Source organism: Puntigrus tetrazona, chromosome 20, assembly GCF_018831695.1.
Source record: "Puntigrus tetrazona isolate hp1 chromosome 20, ASM1883169v1, whole genome shotgun sequence".
Lineage (NCBI taxonomy): Eukaryota > Metazoa > Chordata > Actinopteri > Cypriniformes > Cyprinidae > Puntigrus > Puntigrus tetrazona.
This window is the reverse complement of record NC_056718.1, coordinates 19,044,039-19,066,136: the sequence shown is the minus strand read 5'-3', so window position 1 is coordinate 19,066,136 and position 22,098 is coordinate 19,044,039. Positions and strand designations below refer to the sequence as shown.

The following is a 22,098-nucleotide window of genomic DNA, read 5'->3' as shown; positions in this document are numbered from 1 at the left end:
AAGACATCATCATCCAAGTCAATGTCGTAAAAAAACGCCTCCGGGCCGAAACCAGATGGGTACTCAAGTATCTCCGTGCTGTTCTTGTCACTATCGCTCAGGACCAGTTGGGGAGCTAATGGCTTGTTCTTACGATTACTGTGTGATGGCACCTGAAAAGGCTCAAAATCTTCACTCTGATTGTAAGCGTCTGATTGCCAGGGAGGCTTCACCTGGGAATAGGCTGGCCGCATATTTGTAGAGGCTGTTTTCTTGGCAACGGGGGCCTTTGTGGATGTTTTCGGCAAGTGGGATTCATTTGTCATGCTTATTGTTGGTTGAGCAGGCGGCTTGGTCAGATGGATGGCGGGACGTTTGTGTGGTCGAGTGACGGCAGCCTCAACTTTCTTCCTCACAGGCCAGATGAGGGGTGTGGAGATGAAGCCGAGTGATGTTTTGGGGCCCCGGGGAGCAGGAGCAACAAGAGGCCTAGCAGGGGGAGAGCTAGTGGACGGAGTCTCAGCACGAGGAGTAAACCGCAGTAGTGACCACAAAAATGCAGCCCTCTCTTTTTCTGCTCCAGCTCAATTATTTAGCAGAGGATCCCGGATTTGGTAGAAAATGAAGAGGTCAGAGCAGGCTATTATTTATCTTTTGCAGATGTAAAAAATGAAGAGGTCAGAGCAGGCTATTATTTATCTTTGTAGATATACAGTGCACCATACAACAGAACAATATACTGCAAAACCAACCTGTAAAAAACACTCTAAATAAACAATATAAAGGTTAGCAAAATGACGGTTTGAAATAAAGAACAAATATAATAGTTATTAACACATTTCTGGTGACTGTGAAAAAAGTAGAAAAAAGTAAAAACAGAGTTTCAGGAGCTTTGTCTGGAAAGTAATGCTAATGTTAGGGCAAAATAAAGAAAGGAAAAGTAATATTGACATCATAAATAACACATTCATTATAAAACAAATGAGTACACAGAGTGCTATGCACAAAGTAAGAGTAAGAATAGTAGTTAATTTTGAAATGTAGCTTTGCTAAAAGCAAGATAATAGTAAAGAACTGTTGGTTGGCTGCCAGGAAATGTTTTAGTTGAACACATTTAGGGAATTTAAGAATATGCAATGAAAGAGAAGAGTGAAGGTAAGACAAAACAAAACAAAACAAAAAACAGCCTAATCAGATCACACATTTGACAAATTAGAGTTACAATGGTGTTTATTCAATTAGTTTATACAATTAATTCTGAACATTCTAATATTGGATAAGTATACATAAGATGCATAAAAATAGATATGAGGTCTTTCATCTGCACCCAGAAAATTACAGAGCAATTAACCAATGCTTTCATTCCCATTCCCATTTAAACAAGCTAGCAGTTCCCATTCTGCCCACATAAATGAAAGTTTAGCGGTGACATCCCCTGGTAAGCACAAGCAAGCCATTTATGACATGAGATAACAGGTTTGGCTTACCATTGGTTTTGCGGTTGGACAGAGGTGAGTTAGTAGCAGCAGCTGCAGATGAATGAATGGATTAAATGACTGATGAATGGTTTAGGTAAATGAACACACATAGAGTAAAGCTATGCATGAGGACATGAGACAAGGGTCCATATATTGCCATGCAATTTTTTTTCTGTTTATTGGCCATTTTTGTTTATTTAATCAATTTCAACGTATCTGCTGAATCAATGTTTTATTATTTTATCCAAATTATAAATATATTTTGCAGGCAACAGCACATTAAGTGTCCAAATTACACAAGTATTTTACTTATTATATCTAGTCTTTATCAGTGCAAACAGTAAATTGTATAAATGCAAATCTGTTCAAATGATCAGGTACTGAAAACATACAATCAAATAGATGTAAAAGCAGATTCTAGACAATACCAAGTAATTAAGATAATAAAATTGGCATTTGAAAATACATCTTTTGTAGAAGTTATGTCTTACCAGGAATGATGGGTGGCGGGTTAGATTGGATTAAAGGTGATGTAGCTGGTGCTAATGATGGCACACACAGACATGTTATAGGTTTGGTTAGTAAGGCAATGTGAAACAGCACAAATGTATAATAATGGCTAAATCTTTTACTCAGTAACTGTTAGCTTACCATTAGTAGTTGTAGTAGTTGTAGTAGTTGTTTTAGCGCTAGTTGTTGATGTTAGTAGGGCTAGCGTTGGTACAAAGAAGCAGAGTTGTGCACATGTATTAGTGACGGCATTTATCATACCTCATTAAACAGAAAATAAAACAGTAGGAAACCTAAATATGTGCTTACCAGAAGTTGTGGTTAGAGGCATGCTAGAAGTAGATGTGTATGAAAGAGTAGTAGTAAGAGCTGATAAAGAAAATACAGAGATAATGAGCTCTGCTGACATGCATCCATCTTAAAAATTATAAAACTAACTGGGTTATCTGCTTCATAGCATTATTTTAGAGAGCCATATATTTTCTTGGAATATACCAGTGATGAAAAAGTATTTAGTCAATAAACTGCATTGTTGCTACATTATCTGCTGCTAGAAGAAAAAAGTAGCACTTTCGATGGTCCATTTTAGACATTCATTTTAGACTGCACCTTAAACAGTCATTGGAGTATTAGTAGTCTGTCTGCTTAATAACTTCTAACATTATATTTTGATGGGTACACAACATATAACATACTGACTATGAGAAACCTTGCAAGTATATCTCAACTTACTAATCCTAAACATACCCTAACAGTCTACTCTGAGAGTTAATAGACATGTAGTTACAAATGAATGAGAATTAGTTGTATTTGACATGTAGTTACAGAGTTACTTATAGTTATATACTGGAAAAAAATGAAAAAAATGCTTAAAGGACTTTAAGAGAGACAATACTGTCTATTAACTTTTTTATCACGTGTAAACTGCAATAGTATGACAGAAATTATCAATTTCAATCTTACTTACAATCCTACATGCTTTTAAAAAATAAATAAAATAATAACTAGGGACATTATTAATGCAGTGTTTTGATTTAACCAATTTCACCATATAAAACAAACCTACTTTCGAGCATAAAAAAAATTAAATTAAATTTTGGAACACAGCCACTAGTATTAATAAAACATCTTCATTATCATTACTTTCGCAGCTAATAACCATGTTCTCCAAAAGAGTTGACCAACACCTGTTCTGCATTAAGCAAAAGACATTACCCTCATGAAACAAAATGAACACGGGCATAAAATGAAGAGAAGGCAGACGTGAATGCTTACCATGGGTTGTTGCATTAGTAGGAATCATGTTAGTGGTGGCAATGGATACGGTGGTAACAGTTAATGTTGCTGGTGGCATGGATGGAAGAAAGGCACACTGGCATTAAATGGAGGTTAGAGTGAAAACCAAAAACGCAAGAACAACTTGTGGAGCAAATGAACAGTTGTGCATTACAAGCATAGCGTGAGATGAATATGGAGAAAAAAAAAAGAGAATAACCAAAAATAAAGAACATGACATTTTCTAAAACTATTTAAATGGCAAGAAAAAGGGGGCAACGGATGATTGTTTTTATCTTCACTTGCTGAGTCACACGTGAATGAAAAAGGGAATGTTTTCTTGGTAGTCCTTATGTTTTCCTCACAAATTTCTGTCTGTTATTTTCTATAAAGGTCAACCTTTATACCTTTCTACCTTGTATATCCTCAGAAATACGCACTGTTATTTTATCCTTTTTAAATGTTTTTTCTCTCAGATATGACAGCCAGTTTTCTAGAATTAATCAATGTGAAATTTCAAAGGCAATTATATAGAAGTTACCCACAACTCTATACACACTGATATGGATTTCTAGGCAAAGATATTTTAGGTCCATGATAGAATGTTTCTGCAAACATGATACACGACAATAATAGTTCAGTGCCGAGTGACGTTGATTAAAGTTTATTTCTTAACCAGAAGAATAACTTTATTGAAAGACTGTCAAATCTCCAGACATGAATATGCCATTTTTGTTCTTTATGGGAATGAATATTATGCAATGAAATTTCAGTAGACCAGTGGGAAAGAAGCATGGGATAATGACCTTTAATGGCCTTTACTAAGGACAGGAGGCCTGAGGATTCTCATGGCTCCCAGACGATGATAGACATTTACTGGCCACCAATTCAGTTCAGGGGTGTCTTATTGAGCGGAAGGCAAGCTATTTTTGTTTGTCATGCTTACACAAGTACTAAGACTTACCAACTAAATATTATATATAATTTTCAAGGAAAAGGTTGTACTTGTATTTTAAACTCTTTCAGGTTAAAACTAGCAATGAAAGTTAGAGACAAAGAAATAACATTAATCAGCAAAGTCAAAAATGGCAAAAAGGTAAAGACTTTAATGAGACAATATTTGTTGATAATGGTTAAACGAATTAAACTGGTTAAACATGTTTTGAGGAATGTGTTCAGCATGAGCAGTTATAATTAGCATATTTCTTCCTACCTGGGCAGCCGAGTCCAGGAGAAGCACAACCTGTGGATCCCGGGGAAAGAGTTGATATGGCAGTGCCTAAGAAAGATTTGAAAATGATCATTTGACATTTTATAACGAATGAAGTCTCAAAGTGATTGTAAATAAATAGCCAGCATTAAAATGTTCACATTGCGAAAAAACATTATATTCGAAATTCAAGAAAATATTATAAAATCTAACATTTAAAAATGATTGAAGTTTGAGATAAACAGACTTGGACATTCCCAAAGCACTGTCAAAAATATTCGTTTACATCCATAAATAGAAATTCAAGTCTACCTTAGGACAAGATTTGGATCATAAAAGTGTCATATATTTCCCAGCACTCCTCTGGGCTTTGACAATGGAATGTGACCTGAAAATGTCCACGCTGAAACTTGAAAATCAGCGACTCAAAGGTGGAATTTAATAATTTGCCACAGTTGAATGACAGAAATGTTCTGCAGGCATGCAGAAATGCCACCTTTTCTCAACACAAATCCATTAGGGATGTGTGAAATACCAAATTTCATCTTATTTTGCTTTCCAATTCATCTGCTGACATAAAGCTCAAGCTGTGTCTGAACAACATGCTTAAAAGCAGGAAGACACCAAATCTTGAAAATAAGCCATACAATCCACAAAAGCAAAACCTCAACTTGCAATGCAAATCCATTGGTTAAGCTTCAGTTAATGAAATCCTCATCAGAGCATGTCTGAGGATTGGAGCGATGACCAAAAGTCTAGTCAATAAACCTTTTGCACAGACCAAGATTTGAAAGGTTTTCCCAGATCTGTTTGATATTTACATTTACCACCTTTTAAGAGTCTTGATGGCTAAAGGATTTACTACATGTAAATCAAAATGCTATTGGTTCCATCAAAAGCTGATTATTTTGACATGCAATGTAACTCTGACTTAAGCTCAGAACAAATGTCATTTGTAAAAAAGATAATTTGATTCAGGTGTCAAACTACACAGAGGAACTAATCCATGTACATCACAGGAATGAAGTAGTAGGGTAACTTTAAGAGCTCTATAATATATTAATGGCGACGTCACATTGCGAAAACTGCCTAGTGTTATAGCGCAGAGTCTCTGATCATCTTGAAGTTCAGTGTTAAAAGGCAGGTTGAGGGGGAAAAAAACCTCAGCTGTTCTAAGGACAGGCTCCTCTGCTGCTTTTCCATGCAAGGTGGGATCGCCGTCTCCCACTGGTCTTGTCAAAGGATGAGAGGGAACCACATGAGTAGCCAATGGAAAGACAGGGGAGGGTAGCGTTTTAAAAGCATGCTTATTAGTGACAGCATTAGTTTTGCTCCGGGCTCAACTTCACAGGCCTCTTGACTTTATGCCAACATCACAAGCACAGCTGGTTGTAACTGAGCAAAGGAAATAGTTATGTGTCATAGGTTCCAGCGTCTAACTGTCTGCAGAGGTCTAAGGGGGTCTTGCAATGCTCCTGTCAAGGTCAAAAAAAGGAAAATATTGCTAGCTAAAAGCAAAAATCTGCTAAAATGGCAAAAATCCGAAACGAATGCTTGGAACAGAAGAAGGTAGTTCATTTTGTCCCAAACCTGTATGACTTTCTTTAGTAGAGTGCCAAAAAGTACATTTCTAAAAATATTCTGCTCACTCTTTTCAAAATAACAGCTCCAAAATTAAAAAGAAACCATTAAAATATTACTATAATTACGAAGAAATCATATCTTTTCAGTTTATTGTGTGATCCAATTTACAATATCAGGCTAAATGTTCATTCTAGAAATGGACAGATTTGGTTCTCATGTTCACATAGTTAACAACTAGAATTGAAGATTAACTGAACTAGATTAGAACTGAATTAGATAGAATAATATCCTAAAATTCACAAAGCTGATATACTGACTCCAGATGTGCTTTTGCATTCTTTATGAAGCCTGAAGCGTCAGTTTCCATTCAGTTCACATTAACAGAAGACAGCAACCAGGGGCATATTGAAAATGAACCTTTTTTGTCATTAAAAAGCAGAAAGTAAAGAAAGTCATACCGGTTCAAAATGACATGTAAGTAAATATATGTATACCTTAATAAAGATCAGCTTTCAAAATGTCTGTCAGTAAGAACATGAGAATTATAACGTAGGCTAGTTCAACACATTTTACAGAAAATACACTATACAAAAAACATCTACAGATACATCCACACGTTAAATGATATCGTGTACACGTCATGCATGACCTTCGCAGCTCAAAGCAGGCAATTATGCACATATTAGGCATGTTAGCAGTACACTCACCACTAGTTGAAGCTGTTAAGTGAATGCAATTTGGGTAACAGACTGCAAAAGAAGATGAGAAATTAGTTGCCTTAACAAACTAGTTAGCATAAGCATTTAATTCAATTCAAGTTAGCCAGTGTAAATTGCATACAGTGTCTAACAAAGGAATTTCATGCTTTGAAATTGGACAGATAATTAAAAAGATTTTGAAAACATTCATCACGGTATATACAGGCAAGCGGTGGTAGTTTTCAACAATAAAATTAAACCTCGAGCCAAATAGTTTTTGATACAGTACTTAAATTTGTGAAATTTGTGATGCACAAGATGGTGATCAGCCAAACATACACAATTTTAACTCTTCTTTTAAATATGCTTTACTACAAAAAATAATCACTTTACAGGCTAAATAGAAATATTTATGATTATGCACTAGTTTTCATGTTAATAACAAAATTAGCAAAGAGGAAACTGTCAAAAATAGACAAATTTTCAGAGCTTTGAAGACCAGAGCAGTTATCAAAAAGGATGAGGAATCGGTACTCTCTCTGTTCTGATGTTCTCCTGACAACTAAATACCTATAACATGGATCTGTATAGGCCATTTAACAGGTTATGCAGAGAAAATAATTTCAGCAAAACTTCTAAGACTAACACAGACCAAATGTTCAAACAGGACGCATGGCTTTATCTGTCTAAGGGCACGGAACCTTACTGAGTGAGTTTTGATCTGAAGTACCATAGTTTAAAGTGGCACTTTTTTCCATGGGCTGCTGACCCAAGCTGTGCTGGGCATCTAGAGTTTCAGGAACCTAACTAAGTGGAAGAAAGCAGTCCCTGGTGAGACTTGTTATGCATGTGAGTCATGCCTGCTTTTCCTCTATTCCACCCAAAGCTCATTCCTCTGCACTGAGAGTTGGAGGGCATTTGAAGGACATCAAAAGTACTGTCTTAGGAAGCGGGATAAGAAATGGTTCTTTAGATTCTTTCTGCATTTTTAGTTCATCGGAAAGTGCAAAAGAAATGTGCCCCTTTAAACTTGCCATTAATATCCATTTGTACCTGGAAAGTATCTTGATAACCTCTAGCTGTATTGCATTTTCACCTTGCATTCCAGTGCATTTCCAGTCCGATAGTATGCTTGCAGTATGGGGTTTACTGTGATAACAGGCCTTTTCTGTAGGTTTACAGCACTCAAAATTTCCCTTCTCTTTCTTATGTATCTGTATTTGCTTATGTTTTTTTAACACATGTATTTTTTTTTTTTTAGAATGTACACTTTATTTAAAGTTCTCTTTGTTACAGTCTAATTATAGTCCTGAGTGATATTTATTAACTACATGTACTTACTATATTGTTAGGGTTGAAGGTTAAGGTTACTTGCAAGTAATTATGCATAATTAATTGTAATTATAATAGTACATGTACATGCAATGTGTAACAAGGACACCTTATCTGCAATTAATCTGAATAATTTCAGATTTTGGATTTATAAGACAAACAAATTGTTCTATTGTATCTTGTGTAATTAATTATTTCAATGGCAAGTATAAAGATGCGTAATGTTTTTTTCATTTTTCATGAAAATTTAAAATTATATATATAAATATATATATATATATATATATATATATATATATATATATATATATATATATATATATAACCAAACTATCTAATATAATAACTCAAAACCATAATTTAACAAACAATAAATACATTTACTTTATCATTACATTTATCTCATACATTATGTAAAAATTGTATTAGTGGTCAAAACTATTAGGTACAAGGTTGTGTGTGATGGCTTCTCAATTTAATCTCAACCATTTATTAATTTATCATGAACCAGCGACTGCACAATAAAACTGAAACCATATACTCACTACAGCTGAGAGTGCTGTCAGTCTGCGTGTAACTGCCTGGGATAGTCCAAAAGCGATGATCCCAATCAATGATGTTTCCCACAACATCACAGGTGAGGGCAGACAGCTCGGAGTAGGGCATGGCGTAATCCCACAATCGGAAATTGTATATGAAGCCATCCAAATTCTGATCATCCACACTGACCGAGTTTGACCCTTTTCCTGCAATCTGGAGGACCCCCCCACTCGGTAAGGTGTAAACCTGAGAGGCTCCACAGGTTTTGGCTCGATAGCGGCCTTCAAAGTACACTGCTACAAGGCCGGTAGACTTGGTCCAGGTGAGGCAGATGGGAGTCATGATGGATGTGATGTCTGAGCTGGTGAGCATGTCGTTTACTGAGCAGTAGGAACTGTCGATGTACAGCTCCATGCCTCTGACTGTCTTCTCAAACGCCAAAATGGACGTGCCATCAGAATCAGACAAGGTAAAGATAGTCTCTGTACTTTTCTGGGCCGTGCGGGCGATCTCAAAGCATACAGTGAACGCAGTAAGAACTGGAATGGAGACTGAATTGGACACTCTCACTACAGTCTTGCTGCTTTTTGGCATTGTGACCTTCTGGTTTCTCATTGCCACCGCAACTGCAAGAGTGAAAAACACTGGATAGTAAAATATGACACAAATGAAGTAATAGAAAATGGTTCATTCAAACCTCTTCATGATCTCCAAATTGGTAAAACAGGACAACACGGAATTCAAATGAGAGTAAGCTAATATAAAGTAACTGTTCCATTTTACACATATGAGAAAAGAAGAGAAACATTAATGTCTGGAATCTTTGTCAAGAACATTATGTTAAGTAATCACTCTAAGACAAACGTATTAAACTTCTTCCAAACCGGACAGTCATATTCTTTGCCCATGTTAAAACACCTCTTTTGAGTCAGATTTGCTGACACATTTAATTTAAATTGGTGGAAGTTTGTGTCCATTGGCAGTCTCACTTAAAAAACCACAAGCAATTTGGAATGGAAAAATACACCTCCAGTTGTACTATTAGATCCCTGTACTCTGTATTCATGATGCTTTTTGACATAACCAGACTGACGCTATTGATTAAAGAACAAGCAACGGGTTTGCTGAACACTAAACACTAATGAGCTTGATCTCAAAGGTGTTTCATTTCAAACTTGTTTCACTGTGAAGGTAATAGAAAATACAGTGTTTCAATCTGTAAGCCACTGGGAACTAATAGGTACCTTCACACCTGTCTGATTCAATAACAATAGTTATTTTTCGCAGGTTGTTATTTCTTGAACATTGAACATAACTGTGTCCGGCAATTTATACAGCTATCCTTGTTGCCTGATAATGAGCCTACACCTAGGAATTTGTAGTTTTGTTCACAAAAATAACTACAACGTGTGATTTCTTTCACTTTCCGCGTGCAATTCTACCAAAAGAATTGTTAGGTTATAAATAGTTAAATCAATCTAACAATTTTAACTTTTAGTTTTCAACTCAGAGTTAAAGAGTTTTTTTATTATTTATTTTTTTTATTATTTTACACTTTACCTTATATTACCAGAATGTTCACATAAAACAGCTATTTGTTTATAAAATGTAAAAAATGAGCCAAAACTATGTTAATGGTCATGAAATATAAACTTAATGTAATATATATTATCTGATATTATTAGGTCACAAAATAAAATGAATAAATTTGTATTTTTTTCTAAAAAAAACCAAATAAAAATAGATTAAAATACTTTGAAGTATGAAATCGCTTGCTGACAGAATGAGAGAAGTGCTGAATAAAAACCTCAATATAGTTAAACGATTGCGTCTCATAAGAACTCAATGAGATGATATTGATAGCATGAATGGCAAAGCAATATGATGCGAGCAGTTGTGATATGAAATGAAGTGATAAAAGTTCAGCAGCATAATTTCGATAATACTGTTGTCTATGACGTCTGATGTTTATTCACTGTTTTAAAACAATGCTTTTGCTGTCACGCTTGTGGGGAAAGATTATCTCTTTTTTTTAAGCCACAAAACAATTAATGGCATCCAATAAACCATAAGAGGATACAAAAAGAAAAAAATGATAATAATTATATATTGTGAAATAATTATGAATCATAATTACAATTTATGAACAGATTAATAAACGGAAAAGCTCGCCATGCAATAAACATACCTTGCTTGTAACTGATATGGAAGCCTTTCTTTTGGACACTAAAGTCTGAGTTAAAGGAAACCTCCATCACATTGCCACTGGAGTTGAGAGTTAGTCCATTGGGTGTTAAGCCGCAAAATTTGGCATCGCTCGTGCCAGTGCTGATGATGATGCGGTCATAGATGCAGCCGTGCGCTTCCTCGAGCTCAAAATCTAGGAAGGTGATCTGCACTATAAAGCCGGTCGGGGCCTGTATGGTCCATTTGCAGACCTGACTGGGTGGGTAGTCATTGGGGTAGCAGGGGGAGGTAAAAGAACCCTGGGAGTCGGTGAGCACCACATTGCAGCTGTCGCTACTCTGGCAGCTCTGTGCTACTGCAAGTAAACAGGTCATATGTCACTTCAGCTCGCAAAGGACAGGTATTAGAAAAGGCCAAGGACAGGACAGGAGTCAGGTGACAGGAAGATGCGTTTAGACAGCCGTTTGGTTAGTGCATTGACAAGGAAAAAACGCAAGGGAGACAGATATCAAATTTGATCAAGATTACTGTCGGAGTCCTGAAGCCATTTTCCCGTTAAGACTACCTAGAATCTTGAACCATTTAATGGACGTCACCAACCATATCCTTTAAGATCCCTAAAGGCAACTCTCGGATGAGAAGACTTTAATGGAAATAAAAAAACTTGACTCAGAGACAATGGCTTCTGTTCATGCAGTCCCGAAAAGCACATAAGCAAAAACCGCAGCACTTTTTGGCAAATTGAGCGGCGCTGAGCAATTAAACTTTCTCAAGATGCAGTGGCTTCCTCAGGACAAGTTTGATGTAAGTAAACAAACATTACTGAGGGTTAAATTTCATAACCCATTCCAGCAGCGAAAGGACAAACTAATTTCAATGATTTATTATATGTTCTCCAAGTAAATAATATTCCATGAGTTTTTTTTCTATCTGCAGAAACAACTTTTTCCGCTACAGTAACGATACTGCTGAGAACATCAAACTGAATTTTCATGCATGTAATTTTAAAACACTTCTCATGAAACATCCGAGAATAAAAGAGGCCAAAAAAAGGTATTCATAGTAGTTGGCTTGAAACTTGCAGGTATTCCTGTTGTACCTCAGGAGCAACAGGAAATATGGGATTTAGTGGCTTTAGACAGATTCCAGGTGGAGAACAATAAAGCTGAAGCACTTTAATAGTATAGAAGGATAAAGGGCATTTAGCGTAGATCTTCCGTTTAAGAGGACACAAACTAAACCACAGCGTTCACTCTCTTTAGAGATCGGAGTCATTACATGCCTTGTGTTCACCAGAGTGGACAGATGATATGAAGGCTGAATTTCAGACCACTTACATTTCAATCCAAGCTGTCAAGAAGCCAAAAGCAGACACTTTCCTGCTTTCTGATTCTGTTTAAAGGTGGTCAGATATCTAAAAGCATTTCTAGAATCAAAAGTTCTTATACAAAAGAATCAGTCTTTATAAAAAGTCGCGTTATAACTACTGTTGCAATTTCAAAAATTTCTCAAACAAATTTGATAGAAAATATATAAAACATTTTTACGTAATATTTAAACATGCTAAAATATTGTAGAATTTAGCACAGAGAGAAATATTTATATAGTTGGAATTATGTGCTGTTGAAGTTAAGCTATCTCGATTATTCTTATAAGTCAGGTCCAAACTAAATACAAGGTAAATGCCAATTAATTGATAAAAATAAAAAAAATAAAAATAAATATATATATATATATATATATATATATATATATATATATATATATATATATATATATATATATATATATATATATATATACACACACATATGCATACATATATAAAAATATACATTTGATATACACAAATTTTCTTGCAAAATTGTTACTGTGTGCCTCCGGTCAAGTTTAGTAACTGAAAAAAATGTATGGATAATTTCTTAATAGAATAAGACTAAGAATTTTTTGCTAGTGCTTGTTTTCCCACAGCCCTTTGCCAGCATTCAATCACAAATTAAATGAAACTAAATAAGTCAAGAAAAAGCAAAATATGTGATTTGGAAATTACTTTTGGAGAATGACTCTGAATTTAATAAATTATAGCACATTATGTGTTATGGCTTCAAGGCAAAACGTTAGTTGGCTCTATCACTGCAAGTTGTAAACTGTAAAACAATTTGACTAAATAGATTTTTATAAATGTAACTACCTCATTTTTTAAATTTTATTTCACGTTGAAAAGCCAGCAGGCTCTACATGCAAACAACACTTCATAAATGTATGGCAGACTCCTTTTATTGGGGCGTAAGCTAAAGTTTCTACACATTTGCATTCTCCTGGTCCCTTCTGGAGGATCAAATACACCGCACAAATCAGCATGTCAGACCAGTCTGAACTGGGTCACTACAAAACCCACCACAAACAAGACCCCATCGACACACCTGGGACAGAAAACTGTGAAAAATTCATAGCAGTTGTCCAGCAAAAACAAGTAAAGGGGTGAGGGGAAAAAAAATAATTCTTTCCACCATCATGCCTGGGGTTTAAACAAGCAAGGAATGGGATCAGCTTTTGACAAGTGGCCTGTGAGTGTTTTGCAGAAAGAGGCTGAAATCACTATTGGATGGAATCACGCTACTGGAATATCCTGCTGTTTTATAGCTGTGTGCAAAGCTGTTGGAGTGGGCCACAGTAAAAAGCGGCACAACTAACTGTGCTACAGAAGCCACAGCTCTAACTGGCACAGTATATTGTGTGCTGCTCAGATCCTGGTTCCCACCAAAGACGGGTTTATCTCAGTAGTGCGTCACGGGGACTGAACACGTCACCTGCCTTATTTTTAATGAATTTCATTCGCACAAACTGTACAAAAAATGATCACTCCACTCAAAGGTCATTTACTGACTAGTGAGATCATTCAAAATAGGTACAATTTGTCTTGTTCATATACGTATGTGTAAAAACATTTTAACACATGAATAGCTGATAACAGCTTTCACTATGTTCTGAATGTAACTGTGTTGAATGTGTTGAAAACGAAACATACTATGTAATAATTTGAAATGTCGACCTGTTTTCTTTTTAAAATAATAAATATATTAATGTTGCTTGAAATGAAACAACGACAACAATTTATTATACATTTAAGAGCGTATATAACTTAAAAAGCAACTAACTAATTTTTGCACTATAGCTGAACTAATAAAATCAAATAAAAATAAAATAAAGTAATACTGGTGATCAGATGGGATTTGCGCATTGTTGTGAAGTGACTGCTGACGAAGTGAAGGTCAATGAAAGAATGCCTGCGTGATTTTACAGGAGAGCTTTGATCTCCAAATGTCCTTTTAGAAGAAGGCCGCTTAGAGAAGATGCCAAAAGATGGAATGCCAGATACATGGCTTTCAGGCTAAAAAGGCCTGGGAGATGGAAAAATAGCCCTTTCACCAGCGTCACATTTTGTGAAAGCTTTAATCCTGAAGTGTCTCTTCTCTCTCACTCTCCTGGCAGTTTAGCTTCTGTCTTTGTACTTCAGGTGTGCTGCATTCATCTGCCAAGGGTCAATTAACAGTTCACCCAAAAATGCGAATCCTGTCATTATTTAGTCACCTTTTCATGAAAAAGAAAAGGAGACACAAGGCAGAATGTCAAAGCTGTTCTTTGTGACATTAAAACAATCATGATATAACAATTGTAATTTATGGTTATGAAGTACCATAAAGATAATCCTCATGGAGGTATCAGTACCGGTTGTATTCTTAGTCATGACAGGGAACAATAAAATAAAATAAGCTATTATATAGGATTTGAGCACTGTTGTGAAAGGCATGCTGATAAAGTTAAGGTCATTAAACAGTCTATGATACATGCCCTATAATCCCACAATAATTCTCACTGTAAACTATAAATGTGACTACTTTTATGAGATTATTTTCTTTCTGGGAGGAACTATTACTTAATTGAGTCCATCTCTTGCTCTTGATCAACATAGAGCAGCTGTTTCAAGGATTCAGTGAGATTTAACTCTATAAACACACCCATGGCTCCTTGGCTTATGAAGCATGGCAGAAAAACAAGGGCATCCAAGAACAAACATGGGACAAGTTGTGTGTACATTTGCGGTTTCGGTATGAAAACAAGCAACAAAAGCATATTGTGAACTTATGCACAAAGGAGTTGGTCTCTCTATGGGCCATAATCACATCTGGTTTTAATGACAACCTCTTGCACGAGGACAGTAAAGATTCCACGTCTGGAATGGAGAGTCTGTGTGCGCTGTTTACAGAACGAGACAAATCACATCTAATCAACAAGTTTTTTTCATCAAGAATTTTCCAAGTTTGAACTACATTAGATTTAGGCGTGATTTAAGTGAGGTCTGGAATGCCTACGAGAGGCGGACGTCCTAAAATGATGTACGGAATTGCTCTTGGCCTTCCCCGTACAACATTATTCCATTATTTGTTTTTGCTGTGGCTTACATTAATCAAATTTCATTGTTTTGAATGAGTTTTAGCACTCGCTTGTCCGTTGTTTAAACTATTAAGGCGCTTTCCCTGATGCTGATTCCCAGCATTAAATCTGATCTTTGCTCTAAACCATTTCTGACAGACATCCAAAAACCGTAAACGTTCCTTCTTGGACCAATATAACAGTACGAACAAATCAGGCGAGCCATGGTATGCGACTAATATTAAAAAGACACATGCTTTTCATATGCAGCGCACAGGGAACTTAAACTCAGCAACAACAGGCCGATTAAGGATTCAAGCTGCCAGTTAAAGCCATGTTTTTTTTCCTTCTGAAATCATTAATAACACATCTGAATAATAACTCTCGGGTCTCAGGAGAAACTGTCGTAACAAAAATTATGTCAGCTGCACAAAAACAACTACAAACGTTGTGTGTAATGACTGGCCTACAAACAGAAGCAGTCACGGTAAATAGTTTAGCCCACCAATGCATGCTGTGAGACCACTGACAGAGCCAGATCTCACCCTTGGGTCCTGTTTTATTTATATATGGAGGAGTATATGTAGAATCCTTCTTTAAAACTACACCGAATGTGGTGTTATTTAAAAACATGTCTTTTGACTATTATTTTTTTAAGCATAACTGGTTTCGATTAGGACAAGGACAACAAAAGCATGTTAAAGGTGATTGAAAAAGAATGATATAGAGAAAGAAAGAAATTCACACAAATGGAAGGAAGCTCTGAGACAAAGTTTAAAAAGAGAAAGTGTGTGTTTTAGAGAGAAACAGTGAAATGAGTAAAATGAAAATATGAAATAAGGCATTAAAAAGATGAAATTCATGAAATGGAATCATGGTTGATTAGCATGATGTGCAATCAATATACATATAAACCCACATTTTCTGAAAACAAACTGTCTGAATTATAACATATTTTACATTTAGAACTGTAGAGCTCCTTTACCTGAGGACAAATGCAGCAGCAGGAAAACTGTGAGAGTATTCTGGAACTTCCATCTCCACCACCTACCACTGATGATCGAAATCCTGCCAATCAGATTTAGCTAATTAAATTTCAAAACAAAACCACAATTCAATTTATTACTTACATGTAATTTTAGTACAGTGTAAATACACAAAAACCACAACTGCATTAGAGGTTTCATTAAACGGATTGCCGCTAAAGCCGGGAACATCATTTGAAGGATGTTTGGAAACAAATTCTAGTTTATTTGTGCAAAAAAAAAGTGAATAGCCTCTCGAATTGTTGTCTCTGGTTTTCTTAGTCACTGACTTAAAACACTTCATACACGGCAACTGGCATAAACTTCATGCATTAGCTTTTCTCACGCACACGCAGGAGCACAATATCTTTATTCATGCGTCTATAATTTAGGAGAACTTTGAAGGTTTAAATTATGTATTTGTGGCATGGAAACCGTTTTTTCTTGTCAGAACAGTGACCACAGCCATGCAAAAACTGCCCCGTTACATAATGACTAATCACTCTCCCACGTCAGCCATAATAAGTTTGCCGAAGATCACGGATGGTGAGGTTTACAAAGGGGTGCACAGCTATTTACAAAGCGAAACTTGAAATGACAGCAAACCAGAGGTTAAAAAAACAACAAAAGCGGTTCATGCATGTAAAAATAAAAAGTCATAGCTGCTAATATAAGCAGAAGGAGACATTGAAAAAGCAATTTAGCTTTAGAAAACCAGTATCTAATGCTATGCCATTTCACAGTCTTAAAGAGACAGTTTAACCAAAAATGCTAATTCTGTAAACATCTCATGACTGCATGGAACGAAAAAGAATTATTTTGAAATTCAGTGAGGTCTAAGCAAAATTAAACAGGTTTTCGTTTGTGTTACATTTGAGAAGTAAATGCAAATGAGCATGAGAAAATTTTCCTTTTGGGTAAATTATCTTTTTAAAATATTATTAACCCTACAACGCACAAACATACAATGTCCATCCATGTTCAAAATGGACAGGATACTGAGTTGTGCAGTAGAAAAGAACCTACTCCACATCTCCTTAAAAACAATGATCGCTGTCTAAAACCTGCTCAGAATGGATCACTATTTTGGTTCTTCAGATCCACAATAATGGACTGTATGGAGCATTGCCCAGGAGTCCCTGCTCTCATTCCTTCATAAAAAAGACTGTGCTGTTCTAGCAGAGGCTACTGACACTATCAGCATCAGTTTTCAACTTTAAAAAGCTTTTTATCACAGTTTGTTGACTAGCTGCAAAAACTCCAGTAGAACTTGTAAGTCTTTAATGGAAAGTGAAGTTGACTATTTTGAAATGAAAGGTAGTTCCGGTTCTTTAAATATAAAAAGTCCTGATGTTAAAGCTATAAATATCAATGTCATTTAGATCAGCATATTGCTTTCCCAAGCTCCTTAAAACATCTTTCTAAAGAACTAGAGAAAATAATGTAATTAAGGAGTAAAAGCATGTAGCACCAATCAGCACAATTAACTGCACATATCTGTGACTTTTCATTACAAGCCGCATTATTAAGATGCAAAATCTGAGATATCGACAAACTGAAATTTGTTTCCAAGAAGGGGAGTTCTGGCGAGTCATTATCAGAGTTCTATGGAAAATGAAGATTCCAGTGGGACACGACAACCACTAGAGACATTATTTGTTTAATTGGACATTGTTCATCTGTATTAGCATTAGTGTGTTAAATGTCTTCATGGACTGAAAATTCTCTTCATCTGAAACTGAGTATGTTTTAATGAGATTATTACAATGCTTCATTTGATACTATGGTTAATAACACATAGTCGGTAGGCTTTTGTTGCCAAGACCCGAAGTGTGTGAAGTTACAAGATCCTGTGTGAGGTCCCGAGATCTTGTTTCATTTCAACAACCATTGTCAAAAGATAATAGAGATCTCTATTTTCAGCCCACAGTGCAGTTTAGCGAATGCAGAATTAGCCAGCAGGACAATAGATAGGGCCCTGAATTCATAATTTATTAAACAACCACAACATGCCATCAGTAGCATTCATTAGGCAAGCCACAAAAGTGTAGGAAAATAATTAAATAGGGCATGAAACGAGAAGGGAATCTTATCTAAGTGGAATGTAAGTCAACACCCTGACATAAATCACTGTTGCAAACCATAAAGTTACTACATATTCTTTAGCCTTAAATAAACATCCTCATATCATCCCCGTAAGGTGGTGCATTCGGCATGAGTGGTCAGAATGAGGTCAACTGATTTAGACCACGATATAAAATTAATGTAATGCATGACATTAGTGAGCATATGAATATCGTTCAGAATGCTCCCCTAAGCATATGTAAATACACATGAATGGGGTCAGCGACTCAAGGGACCCCGCAAGCAGCATAAAGAACTTGATTCATCGTGGCAAAAATGAGTTGGAAAACCAGAAACAGGGGCTTCTGGTATTCAAAATGCTAAGACTCTCTTGCTAAGAAAATCATAATCGTAATATGAACTACTGAGTTACAAAACCTAACACTTTGATGTAACCGAAAAATAAATCAACACTTCAACAGTTTTTAATTAGGCTACTTCACTATCTTCAGAATCGCCGCAGCTGTCAAGACTACAGGTAAATGGGATATTCATCATTCTCTCATTTTTCTCTTCGTCTCATCTAATGACCGAAGAAATTCCACATTAACCTGCTTCACGGTTGTGCCTTAAAATCAAGCAGACTGTAGGACATCAAATGTCTGTGATGCCTAAAAACGCTGTGTAGGCAGGCAGCTTACTATAGTGAGAGAGACAGACAATGCGTGGAAGCTATAATTTAGAGATTTTAAATACTATTTAGTTGTTTACGGTTTTATTTGCGGTCCTCTAAAAGTCCAATAAGCAATTCATCTGCCCACCAACATTGTAATCTGACACCCATTCTTCTGGGCCATGGATATTTCAAGAAGCAAAATACAACTAATGTGCACAATATATCAAACTCTAAATAAAACAAGACTACATGCACTTTCCATTTGTTTCCAGTAAATGACCTATTTGAATATCAACGTTGTTACAATATATATATATATATATATATATATATATATATATATATATATATATATATATATATATATATATATATATACAGCTTACTCGGTTTCTAATAGTATTATTAGGATTAATTGTGGACGATATTTGCAACATTTATTAAAACGTATCAATAACCTATCTTGTGGTGAAATTCTTGTTTCCACTAATCAGAGCCCTTTATTGCCAGCGAAAGTTAAATAGGGAAAACCACACGATTCATTTACTTGAAATCTAGGCTTAATGTGTGTAACGTCAGGCTAATTTCACAAATAAACGTACAAGCAGCTCAAAAAGTCACTTACATTATTTCATTGAAGCTCGTCTCGTTGAAGAAGCATTCTTTCTCTTCTCCTGTTTGGACAACTTGTGAGAACTTTGAAAGGCAGCCGACCATCAACTTTCGCGCGCCACGCCAGTGATTAACACGCACGTATCATCATCGCAGATACGTTTTAAAACGAACTGCGCTATCTGTTTTTTGATGGATGAACCTGTTCTCCGAGCAGACAGATGCTGGGTAAAGCGTTAACAAGAGTTTACTAGACAAAACTGTGCTCGTCCAACCGCTGGAGGCAGTTCTCAATAGAGCCCCACCCTTCAGTCAGAGAAATCCCGAGGAGACCCCAAAAACTAGACTAAATAGGCTAAATACATTAGTGCTTGCTACGCGATGATACTAAGATTACATACGATAATATGACACACAATGAATAATTAAGCATATTACTATTTTATATTGTTTAAAAAAGGCTAATATACACACACGTGTAAAACTGTAAACTGTGTGTAATTTTAACTATACATTATACATACAGTTCTCCAAATGAACTGCATTATACTAACTATACACACACGTGAGAAAGAAAAAAAAATAGATTTAGCATAACACACTTTTTAATCATTTATCTGTTTGTGTTAAATATGAATTTTTTTTCCCCCAATTATATTTTCATGATCAGACGGTTACTTCTTACTCATTTGTTAAAGACCTTATAAAAGGACTGTAAAAATGAGCTTGTCCTCAGTCACCCATGCTAGCTACTTTGTTTTCAACGTCAGAGAAGATCTTCCAGTTAGATAGTTCCTACAAGTCGGATAACTGTATTTGCATGTACCTCAGATACTTACATTTAAACATTCAGGTCAAATTGTATACTCTTTACGGAAATCTCAGGTTATGCGCTTGCAACCAATTCCTGTTTACGATAAGCCTATGAGCTGGTGAATAATAATACCACCACACATTTTGTCATCCTTTATTCGGATGCAGAGCCTGCCTCTTTCTTTGAATCAGATAGAGTCCCTGTAGGGGACTGTTAGGTTTTGATCTATTGTGGGTGTGAGAACCCATACACAATAACATGGACATTTATTATAGGCTAGCTACATTTATATGTTTTGTTTAGTATTGAGATTTACAGCCACAATGACATTTTATCACCATAACACAGGAACTTGGCTGAAGATTGTGAATGTAAAACAACTAGAGAGCCAGAAATTAAGATTTGAACGATCCTTCCAAATTCTTCGCTGATCGCAAATTACTCATTTGTTCTGCTCAATAGCCATTGCAAAACATGGTCGATTTTAATGATATCGTAGCATACATGGTGGTAAAAAATTCCCACAGCACTGAATACGATCAAGTCGTAAACTTTATCTGTGTGCGTCAATGTCAATACCCTTAAACACACTTTAAACACTAAAAAGATTATAAAGTCATGAAATTTGATGAATGTGGTCACTTGGAACTTAAGGTTAATTTTAAAAGGTTAAAAGACATAACGCTATGGTTTAATCGTCCGCCGCAGTGCAGATGTATATGCTGTCGTAGATGGATTTTATCAGAAGCAATACATTACTTTGTAAATTCACTTAAGCTAATTAAACCAGAGTACAAAGGAGTAAGACAGGTGGGACGGAAAATCCCAGGTGATGTTCATTTGCATTCACAGTGAGGCAGGAAAGGATTCAGGCAAATGCAGATGTATGCGGTGATAGCTCAGTCTAGTTCCAGATAAGTGCAATGCCCTTTCTATTACACTTCAGGCTAAACTGTGAAAAGAAGAAAACAGTGACGCCGCTAATGCAACGATCACTAGTTGAACAGAAAACAACAGGAACGGTCTATTGTAATTAGACGTTTCCTGAATATGCACACTGAACTGACCAAGTTCAGTCATGCATGGAGGCTGAATGGGTTGTGACAAGTAAAAAAAATGACCATGAATCATAGCATAACTGCACTCAGTGTGCATCACCTTCAGTGTTTTTGAAATACAATATCTCCCCTTTTTTATATAATAATATCTAATTAAGATGTTAACAAAACAGCTGACATGAGGCACTGCCGTTGTAAAAAGTCCAAATTCCGAGATAATTCCAAGAAGAAAAAAAAAGATCAGAATTAGATAAAAAGTTAAATCTATATTTTTTTTGTTTATTATTATTATATTATTATTGCAGTAGTAGTAGCAATTTGAGATCATTTTGAGTTATAATTGCGAGATTTAAACTTCAAAATTAAAAATTTTGAGAATTGTGAAAGATAAACTTATCTGACGTATAAGATAAAAATGTGCAATTACTTTTATTCTGCAGCGGAAACAGCTTCGATAAAACGACAAAGCCTTTTTCAGCACACATTTTGAGTTTGATCTGGTTTATAATTGCCATAGATTTGTTCAAGGCCGTCTGTGCAGAGATCCAGAGTCGACATGATTATAGTTCTCTTTTGTGTTCAAACTGCACGTGCAATGCTTATCGATCACATAATGCAATGC

The 22,098-nt window shown here is 35.8% G+C and overlaps 1 protein-coding gene across 20 annotated transcripts in view; it reads right to left on the bottom strand.

Annotated features, from left to right (window-relative positions):
- Positions 1-19,886, bottom strand: part of adgrg6 (adhesion G protein-coupled receptor G6) — a 34,572-nt gene extending 14,686 nt beyond the window's left edge. For 3 of the 20 annotated variants that reach the window (XM_043220271.1, XM_043220272.1, XM_043220279.1), the window contains exons 1-11: positions 19,618-19,886; positions 16,213-16,295; positions 10,795-11,148; positions 8,612-9,232; positions 6,744-6,785; positions 4,456-4,521; positions 3,243-3,311; positions 2,277-2,336; positions 2,109-2,168; positions 1,949-1,999; positions 1,467-1,508 (exon numbers count right to left, since the gene is read on the bottom strand). In XM_043220271.1, coding sequence (XP_043076206.1) covers positions 1,467-1,508; positions 1,949-1,999; positions 2,109-2,168; positions 2,277-2,336; positions 3,243-3,311; positions 4,456-4,521; positions 6,744-6,785; positions 8,612-9,232; positions 10,795-11,148; positions 16,213-16,295; positions 19,618-19,709 — 1,540 coding nt within the window. In that variant the 5' untranslated portion in view covers positions 19,710-19,886. The remainder of the gene's footprint in view (positions 1-1,466; positions 1,509-1,948; positions 2,000-2,108; positions 2,169-2,276; positions 2,337-3,242; positions 3,312-4,455; positions 4,522-6,743; positions 6,786-8,611; positions 9,233-10,794; positions 11,149-16,212; positions 16,296-19,617) is intronic. The other 17 variants (XM_043220273.1, XM_043220292.1, XM_043220275.1 and 14 more) reach the window with 16 other exon arrangements.
- Between the last annotated feature and the right edge of the window lie 2,212 nt (positions 19,887-22,098).